General features: G+C 38.3%; 1 protein-coding gene across 8 annotated transcripts in view; it reads left to right on the top strand.

The window, feature by feature from the left end:
- LOC100467721 (coiled-coil domain-containing protein 170) overlaps positions 1 to 10,261 on the top strand; it is a 46,497-nt gene that overhangs the window by 12,948 nt on the left and 23,288 nt on the right. For 7 of the 8 annotated variants that reach the window (XM_034642611.1, XM_019793942.2, XM_034642610.1 and 4 more), the window contains one exon: positions 1,286 to 1,411. The exons of the other annotated variant lie outside the window; for it this stretch is intronic. In XM_034642611.1, coding sequence (XP_034498502.1) covers positions 1,286 to 1,411 — 126 coding nt within the window. The remainder of the gene's footprint in view (positions 1 to 1,285; positions 1,412 to 10,261) is intronic. 8 annotated transcript variants of the gene reach the window in all.

The following is a 10,261-nucleotide window of genomic DNA, read 5'->3' as shown; positions in this document are numbered from 1 at the left end:
GGAAGAAGCAGGCTCTTGGCGGAGGAGCCTGATGTGGGGCTCGATCCCATAACGCCGGGATCACGCCCTGAGCCGAAGGTAGACGCTTAACCGCTGTACCACCCAGGCGCCCCTATGAAAGATTTTTTAAATTTATTTTTAATATATATATTACATATATATACTTATATATGTATGTATATATTTAGAGAGAGAGAGTGCAAGCGGGGGAGGGGTGAGGGGCAGCAGGAGAAGGAGAGAAAGAATCTTATATACGCTCCAGGCTCGGTGCAGAGCCCAACTCAGGGCTCAGTCTCACTCTGAGATCATGACCTGAGCCAAAATCAAGAGTTGGATGCTTAACTGGCTGAGCTACCCAGGCACTCCAAAGATTTTATTTTTAAGTAATCTCTACACCCTACTGAGGCTTGAATTCACAATGTCAAGATCAAGAGTTGCACTCTCCACCTACTGAGCCAGCCAGGCACCCCTCTTTTATTTCTTTAACTAGTAAACAGTTATTTTGTATTCTTTTGTGCAGTTCTATTTCCTGGTATCTTGGTAAGCATAAAATTCTAAAACCTGATAACTTTAGAAAAATACATTTTGTTCCTTTAGTACATTAAGCGCCATGTGATACATTTATACACTTCTTAGAGATTTATGTTAATACATTTTTCTTGGTTTTATTTGAATCATATAAACTTTGCTCTTAACAAAGTTATACTAATTGCAATTACACTTTGCACACCCTTTTGATTATAGGAGAAGAAACTGTATTACAGGTAAATATGCCCTAATCTTTACCCTCAGTGTAGGTGTGGAAGAAACATAAAATTATTGATTTACTGAAATCAGATTTTAAAAAATTAATTTGTGTAATAATATAATGCATAGGAATTGGTTTGTAACCAAAAATAAAACAAATACTGGTATATCTTTCATCAGTGGCCTTCTAATATTTCAAGTTTCTGTAACAGTTTTATTGGATGTGAGTTGAAATTTCCCCAGATATCTTATATGTGTTTTCTTGATTCCTATACTTTTAGAAATTATATTTACTTAGATGTGCTTTGTTTAAGGCATTATAAATTATCAGGTAGCAATTTTTTAAAAAATGTAAAGTAGTCTTTTAGGTCAACATATTACTTATTATTTTCCTGAGACCCACAGCACCTCAAAATGAATATTTTAAAGTTGTATTCTGTTTAAAGCTACTTATTTGAGCTTGTGTGGGTTAGAACATTGTTGGTTTTGATCAATAAGGTACATGTGTAGTTAATTAATTTGTAATTTCTCTTTGTAGGCTTGTTTTGATCCACCTGTTGTGATTCCCACCAAGAACCCAATGAGGTACAACAAAAGGGCAGCTGACCTGGTCTGTCCTGACCTTACTGGTTTGTTGGTGAAAAACAAGAATCTTTTAGCTGAGGTATATGGATTATCTGAAAATAAAATGCCAAGGGAAATTATATCCTCTGTAAAAGTAGGGAGAGAAACATTCTGATAAGGGGCTCTAAGTATTAACTCAGTTTTGCTTTTTTCTCCATATTGAACTGTCTTATCACTGAGGAGCACTAATTTACACCCAAATCTGTCTTTTGCCAGATAAATCCTTCTGAAGATCATATGTAGTTAAGTGCTTTTGAGTTGACTGCTAAATGTTATAATGTTAAAATAGCATTTAGCAACTGCCGTGCTCAAAATTTTTGTAAAAACAATCAATTATATGCTTTAAGCATTTTTTAATTTAAAGGTTGAGTTCCTATTTAAAACATTGCACCAAATGTCAAATATCCACTAGTCTTATATAATACTTGATGAAACGGGGCGCCTGGGTGGCTCAGTCGGTTAAGTGTCTGTCTTTGGCTCAGGTCATGATCCCAGGGTCCTGGGATCAAACCCTGCATCACGCTCCTTGCTCAGTGAGAAGCCTGCTTCTCCTCCCCCCTCTGCCTGCTGCTCCTCCTGCTTGTGCTCTCTCTCTCTCTGTCAAATAAGTCAATAAAATCTTTAAAATTAAACACTTGGTGAAACGTATGAGTAACATCAACAGATGAAAAAGAAAGAAAACACATTTGTAGGAAATGACCTGACTTTTCCCTTAACACCTGGTGATGAACTAGAGAGTATTTTGTTTTTGTTTTTTTTTAATTTTGTTTATTTGTTTATTAAAGTAATCTCAACCCCCAATGTAGGGCTCAAACTCACAACCCCAAGATCAAGAGTTGCATACTCTGCCAACTGAGCCGGCCAGGCGCCCCTGTAGGAATTGTTTAGTTGAGCTCAAGTGCCCTCAGGCTATATGTTACAAGAGATAGTCTTATAGATAACCATGATTGAATCCCAGAGGCCCTCGGTCGTAGTTAGAGAGGCTGGCTGTTTATGCCAGCACTGCCTCTGTGGTCGCTTAAGTAAAATGTTATGAATGCTGATGTTGTGGGACACTGACCAGCTTTTCAAATAAGTAGCTAGCTATGGCGTGTGTATGAGTTTGCTAGGGCCGCCCTAACAAAGCACCACAGGCTGTGGCTTAAATAATAGAAATTTTTCTCACAGTTCTGGATGCTAAAAATCCAAAACAAGGTTTCGGCAGGATTAGTTTCTTCTTCCACTTCTACTACTTCTCCTCCTCCTCTTCCACTTCCTCCCAGACTTATTGCCATATAATTGACATATAACATTATGTAAGTTTAAGATGGACAATATGATGTTTTGATATACATATATTTTGCTAAATAATGACAACAATAAGGTTAATTAGTACTTCCATCACCTCACATAATGACTGTGTGTGTGTGTGTGTGTGTGTGTGTGTGTGTGTGTGTGTGTGTGTGTGGTGAGAAGGTTGGTTTCTTCTGAGACCTCTTTCCTTGGCTTATAGATGGGCATCTGTTCTCTGTGCCTTTACACAGTCTTCCCTCTGTAACTGTGTCCAAATTTCCTCCTCTTATAAGAACATCAATCATGTAGGCTTATGTCTCACCCTAAAGATTTCATTTTAACTTAATTACCTCTTTAAAGACCCTGTCCTTGGGGCACCCAGGTGGCTCAGTCAGTTAAGCAGCAACTCTTGATTTCTGCTCAGGTCATGATCTTGGGTTCCTGGGATCCAGCCCTGAATTGGGCTCCGCGCTCAGCGGGGAGTCTGCTTGAGACTTCTCGCTCTCCCTCTACCCCCCCAACTGACGTTGCTCTCTCTCTCTCAAATAAATAAATAAATCTTTCAAAAAAAAAAAAAAAAAAAAGCTCCTGGGATGCCTGAGTGGCTTAGTTGGTTAAGCCTCTGACTTCAGCTCAGGTCATGATCCCAGGGTCCTGGGATAAAGTCCCGCATCAGGCTCCTTGCTCAGTGGGAGCCTGTTTCTCCCTCTGCCTGCTGTTCCCCCTGTTTGTGCGCTTGCTCTCTTGCTCTCTCTCTCTCTGACAAATAAATAAAATATTTTAAAAAATAAAATTAAATAAAAGTCCTTGTCCTCAAATATAGTCACATTCTGAGTCACTCGGGGTTAGCACTTCAACATATGAATTTTGGGAGGACAAAACTCAGCCCACAACAGTGGCCTTATTCCTTGGGGCCTCTTTTCTGGTATCTCATCTATCAATAGCCTGACTCCAGGCTTTATTTAAATATATAGACATAGAGGGGTACCTGGCTGGCTCAGTTGGTTAAGCATCTGACTCTTGATTTTGGCTCAGGTCATGATCTCAGGGGCATGAAATCAAGCCCTGAGTCAGGCTCCACAGTGGGCATGGAACCAACTTAAGATTCTCTCTCCCCCTCTGTCTTTGCCCCTCCCCCTCACTCACATGCACTTTCCCTCTCAAAATAGAAAATATGTATCTATATCTATAGATATGTAGATAAAAACATATTTCTTTCAATTTTATTTATTCTAATATTTTCCCTCCTTTAGCATAGAGGTGAAGAGAGCTTAAATTTAAATGGAGTTTATATAGATACAATCCATTTTATGACACTGGAAAAATTTCTTAATTTGTCTTTTTTTCCCCCAGAAAAATATAATGCCAATGCCTGAAAACTGTAGCAGTTTTAGTATGGGTAGCATCATTCTTCTTGTCCACAGTATAACTTCCTACTAATATTTACTAAATTTGGGATTTTTGATCATTCATATTTAGATTAGATTAAGGTTTATGTCTATCCTTAATTCATAAAAAGCCTTTTAAACCAAATTGTCAAAAACAATCACACATTTTAAACCTTGTCTAAAGAAAATATGTAAGTTATTTTTAAGAATTTCAAAGTACTTTTTATTTATTTTTAATTTTTTAAAAAAGATTTTATTTATTTGAGAGAGGGCATGAGCAGGGGGTTGAGGCAGAGGGAGAGGGAGGAGTAGACTCTCTGGTCAGCAGGGAGTCCGATGGGGGCTTGATCCCAGGACCTGGGGATCATGAACTGAGCCAAAGGCAGACACGTAACCAACTGAGTCACCCAGGCACCCTCAAAGTACTTTTTTTTTTTTAAAGATTTTTATTTATTTATTTGACAGAGATAGAGACAGCCAGCGAGAGAGGGAACACAAGCAGGGGGAGTGGGAGAGGAAGAAGCAGGCTCCCAGCGGAGGAGTCTGATGTGGGGCTCGATCCCATAACGCCGGGATCACTCCCTGAGCCGAAGGCAGACGCTTAACCGCTGTGCCACCCAGCTGCCTCCTCAAAGTACTTTTCATTTTTTTCTTATTTTTTTAAAAGATTTTATTTATTCATTCGACAGAGATAGAGACAGCCAGTGAGAGAGGGAACACAGCAGGGGAGTGGGAGAGGAAGAAGCAGGCCCATAGCAGAAGAGCCTGATGTGGGGCTCGATCCCATAACGCCGGGATCATGCCCTGAGCCGAAGGCAGACACTTAACCGCTGTGCCACCCAGGCGCCCCTCAAAGTACTTTTTAAAAGCAATTCTCTACATGTACATCTGTCATTTGGTAACTATAAATATTCTTAATCTATAAAGCAGATATATGAAAGGCTTTACAAAGTCTCATTTTGACTTGCCTTTAGATGGTATATAAATAAAAGAATCTAGTGATTTCAACAGAATACCATTGGCATGAGTCAGCTTTCTCTTTTCCAATAACATATTATTTAATCCCACAGGAACACAATTGTCTTGATAAGGCAGTTTTTCTGTACACTGCATGAATTTAAAATTTTTTGTTATAATCAACTTTATTTCTTTGTGGGACATACAAAAATAATTATCATGTGTTTCTGCCCAATAATGGAGGAACAGGTGCAAGAGGGGCTATATTTAAGAAAAGCCAGATATGGAAGTGATTAATATTAAAGTGTTCAGTTGGTGATTGTGTTGTCTAGTTTAGGCACTGTGATGTTGAATTAAAACTTGCATAGTGATGGATAGGTTTCTGTAGGAATAAACAGGAGTTAAACAATATGTATATTAAGTCCTGGTGTGTTAAACTTAAAATAAATTTAAGGTGTTTTGTCAGTATTTTTAGTTTGATTTTTCATGGAAATTTTTTATTTGTGAGGGCAATATGACTGTGTTTATGCAGTTAAGATGTTTTTTCTTTCTTTAGTCTAGTAATAAGGCAAATAGTAGACACCTGGTAGATGCACCCCCTGGAGGGGGTGAATGGAGGCAATGCCAATTTTGCTGCTAAAGAAAAATATAGCAGAACCAATTATTATTAATTTTAATTGCAGTTTTTTTAAGATAACTGAAAAAGCACATGCAGTTTTAAGAAATAATACAGAGAGATCCTTTATAAACTTTGCTGAGTTTATCCCATAGTCAATTTTGCAAAATATAATATAATGTAACAACCTGAATATTGACATTAATGCAACACGGCCTACCAGTCCACCAATCTTATTCACATTTCCCTGGTTTTACTTGTATTCATTTGTGTGTGTGTATAAAGTTCTAAACAGTCAGTCAAGATACTGAACAGTTTGAAGACCACAAAGATCTTTCCTGTTGCCATTTTATATTCACACCCACTTCCTTCCTACCCTCAACCCCTGGTAACCACTAATCTTTCCTTCCTTCTAAAGTGTTGTCATTTCAAAAATGTTTTATACTCAAAAAGCTAAACATAGAGTTATCATATGACCTTTAAAAGAAGAGTGATATTATATGATCTGAAATGATAACTAAGGATAGAGTAGATATCCTTTGCTTATGTTCTTAGAACATTCTGTTCATACCACTAGTATTGTACTTGTTAAGTTATATTCTAATTATTTGTTTTCTAATTGGTTTCCCTGATGAGCTGGGAAATTAATTTTAGAGTTCTTAATTTTTCTCCTGGCATATGCCTGGAACATATAAGGTACTGAAGACTTGTTGGTCAAATAAAGAATGCCTTAAATGCTAGATGGGAAACAGGAAGACCAAGTAAGAGGTATTATAACAAACAGTGCATGAGATGGACAGTGGGGCCCTAAAACAAGACAAAGGCAGCAAGGCAGCAGGCATGGGGAGAGAGGGATAGATATGAGAGACATATTAGAGGTAAAATGAACAGACCTAGTAACTTGAGGGAAGGATTTAAAAAAGGGGTTAATCAAAAATGACTCTGATCTAATTAACATGTTTTTACAAAAATGTAAATGAATTTTGAACTTTCCATTTTTAAAACATTTGATCTTATTATTAAAAGGTCTTTTCTAAGTGGGTTTTTCATGAAATACTTAGCCCATTATTTTAAGTAAATAAATTTATGATTAACTAAGTCAGTCTTAAAGCAGGCTCTGATCTGCAATACAGAGACATAGGGATGTCGCAAATCATATTTTGGTAACAAGTAGAAACTGACAAATGAATACCTGGGGAAAGAAGTGAACATGCTCAAAACAAACAAAAAACACTACAGGGGCCCATGGCTGACTTAGTAAGAGTATGCAGCTCTTAATCTCAGGGTCATGAGTTTAAGCCCCATGTTGGGCGTGGAGCCTAGTTAAAAAAAAAAATGCTACAAAAGAATAGCTCCTTTGTAATAGCTAACATAGGAGTAAAAAGTTTTACTTGTATGAAAAGTAAGAAGGGGGAAAAATCTGACCCTAGGGTTTATTTAGCACAAGTTAGAAAAATTCAAACCAAACCATTTCATTATTAACCGGTGATGGTGAATTCTCTTAACTAATCACTCCTTTTCTCTAGGGAGAATTTAATTTACTATTTCACTAGTGGTTGTGTTTAATTCTAAGAAATTTTAGTTTAATGATACTGTAATTTTTTTAAAGAATTCCTTTCCTCACTACTGCAGACTGCAAAACTGATTCCTATTCAGAATTTTGTCTAAATGTCCTAAAAACCCAACTTCATATTACAAGCCATGTTCCTCTATGGTAGGAAGGCTGTAGTATCCTTTGAGAATTGTTTAAGGGTCAAGACTATAGAGCAGCTTTTAATAATGCATATTTTGGGGGAAATGGAGTAATATTTTTAAAAAAATATTGGTCTGTGCCAAAAATGGAATTAAAAAGCAGTCTGATGAAGTCAGGGCAACCCTGGAGACTGTGGGGCTGGCCAGGAAGTGTTCATTCAATTTCAGACTCTTTTTCAACCCTGGGAACAATTATAAAATGTAAGATGCATTTAAACCCACACATTCATTTACATCTTCTGTGGTCATTTAAAACTCCCCCCTCCGCCACAGTATAGGATTTGTTACATCCAGTTTAGCACAGTTCCTTAATATCAGCACAAGGAATGCCTCCATGCAAGAGAAAAAGAACCACCAAAGAAAACTGGAAAGAAGAAATCAGGGAGGGAGAGAAAAAGGAGTTTCACAAATGCCAAGGATCAGTCATGGATTCACTGCAGAAAGCAGAAACCACCTTAAGTATTTCAAACCGAAAATGATTTAATGCAGAGAATTATGTATACAAAGTGATTGGAAGGTCTGGGTGTGGGAGCCGGGGCCAGGACTAGATGAATGAGTTCAAGGACACGTACTGTGGATGAGGTCCTGAGGTCAGGAAGTTGCTGCTACTGTCGCTGAGCCTTCATTTTATTTATTTTTAGTTTTTAAAGATTTTATTTATTCATCTGAGAGAGAGAGAGACAGGACCAAGGGGGAGGAGCAGAGAGGAAGCAGACTCCCCACTGAGCCAGGAGCCTGACTCAGGCTGGCCCCAGGACCCTGAGATCACAACCCCAGCCACGACCCCAGCCCAAGACTGAGCCAGACACCCCTGCTGAGCCTTTACTGCACAAGGCACAGCTGCTTGTCAACCTCCACGAAGCTGTCAGCTAAGTAATTCGATGTTTTTCTCTGGCTCCTTGACCTTGCTTATCAGCATAATTCGTGGTGGGAAAATGGCCTCCTCTCTATTCTAAATTTCATGGGAACACATCTCTTTGGTGCAGCTCAAGTACGCATAGCCTGGCTCTCAAAGCATAGTTCCCCAGACCAGCAGCATGAACATCACCTGGGAACTTGGTAGGAAAACAAATTCTCAGACCCCATGCCAAGCTAGGAGCTCTGGGTGTAGGCCTAACGATCTGTTTTTTAATGAGCCCTCCAGGTGATTCTGATGCATTGCTGAAGTTTGAGAACCATGGGCCTAGAGAATCCTGGCCCCCATAAGGGCTCTGGAAACAAAGTTTTATTTCTAGTTCTGCAGAATAAGAAGACATCATGGGGTGGGAATGGATACCAAGTGCCAATGACCATATCCAGGAGAGAGCATGGCCAGTGGTGTCAAATGCTTTAGTGACATGTGGAATATGATGATGACTGAAAAGAAATGATTGAATCTGATAAGGGACCACTGGTGAGAGAAGAGTTTCCATGGTGGAGAGTAAGGGATGAGAAATAGAATGAGATAAAAGTGTAATTACAGTGGATGAAGAGTGAGCACAGAGGATTCTTACGGTCGATGTGGCTGAGCAATGAAGAAGAGAAATGGGCTTTAGCTTGAGCTCAGATCTTTCACTTCATCTTCATGACCTTGTCTGTGCCCTCTACCACCTCTTCTCCATTTCGGATATCTTATTCACTTCTGCAGCTAATTAGGAAAGTTTGTGGAGTGCCTTTTGTATGACATAATTTCAAGTTCCAAGGGAGCACAGACTTCAATTTAGTGTGTACCTGCAATTTAGTTGTATTTTCAATTTAGTCTATTATATTTTTGTATGTGAGAGACACTATGTTAGGTCCTTGATATATGTTATTTTTATTTCTTACAAACACAATGTGAGGTGGGTAAGAAAATTTAACTGACTTGCCTATGGCCACAGTTTGTCTTGTTCCTCCAAATTTTGAGGTCTTTCTGTTCTTCCATACTTTCTTTCTCTATAAACTCCACAGCCTCACTGAGGTGTGTGTTTTTAGCGGTGATGTAATAAAAAAGAATATGTAAAGGTATGTTTTGAAAACATATAAGGTTCATTTTATTGTTTTAATTTCACAGAATTGTTAAGAATTAGAATATATTTTATACACATACTGTACTAAAAATTTAGTTTAAAATGCCTGGTCTTCCCACTGCCTGTGCCATTAGGAATTATAGCATTTGTCATTAATGCAATTTTTTTTCAATAACTAAATATTCCTGACACTTTTCCTGTTATAAAGCTAATGATTTTTTATAATGTCAAATCAAATTTGCCCCCTTTCCCCCTCTTTTACAAGTTTATCAGGATCATACACAGTCTATTAAGAAATTTAAACAAATTAGGTTAAATTGAAAGTTAACTGACCCCTGAATGTTAGCAGTACCTCACTTAATCTAGTGAGCTTTCTTCACTTACCAGATGGAAGAGCAGAGACTTTTTTAAAGAAGATTTTATTTATTTATTTGACAGAGAAGATAGAAAGAGCCAGAGAGCATAAGTGTGGGGCAGGGAATGGCAGAGGGAGAAGGAGAAGCAGGCTCCCCACCGAGCAGGGAGCCTGCCTGACTCTGGACTCGATCCCAGGATTCTGGGATCGTGACCTGAGCTGAAGGCAGATGCTTAACCAACTGAACCACCCAGACATCCCTGGTCTTTTTCACTTAGCAGCTTGTGGCTCTCTTCTGTTGCTTCCCCTCTCACAAACCATCAGTCTTCAAAACTTTATGATTTTTTCTTTCTTTTATTTGCCTAAAAAAATATAGTCAATTTAAGCTTCATTCTTTCTCCTCACTCTCCTATCCATCCATTTCTCTGATCAGCACAGACAAGGCCAGGAAACAAATGGTATATACATAGGCATCTCTTTAGGAGAGACCTCTGAACACATTCCCCTTCACAACCAGCATAAAGCAAATATCTATGGCCAAAATGTTAAGTATTTCTTTTCT

Source organism: Ailuropoda melanoleuca, chromosome 14 (genome assembly GCF_002007445.2).
Source record: "Ailuropoda melanoleuca isolate Jingjing chromosome 14, ASM200744v2, whole genome shotgun sequence".
Classification (NCBI taxonomy): domain Eukaryota; kingdom Metazoa; phylum Chordata; class Mammalia; order Carnivora; family Ursidae; genus Ailuropoda; species Ailuropoda melanoleuca.
This window is presented reverse-complemented; position numbering and strand designations above follow the sequence as displayed.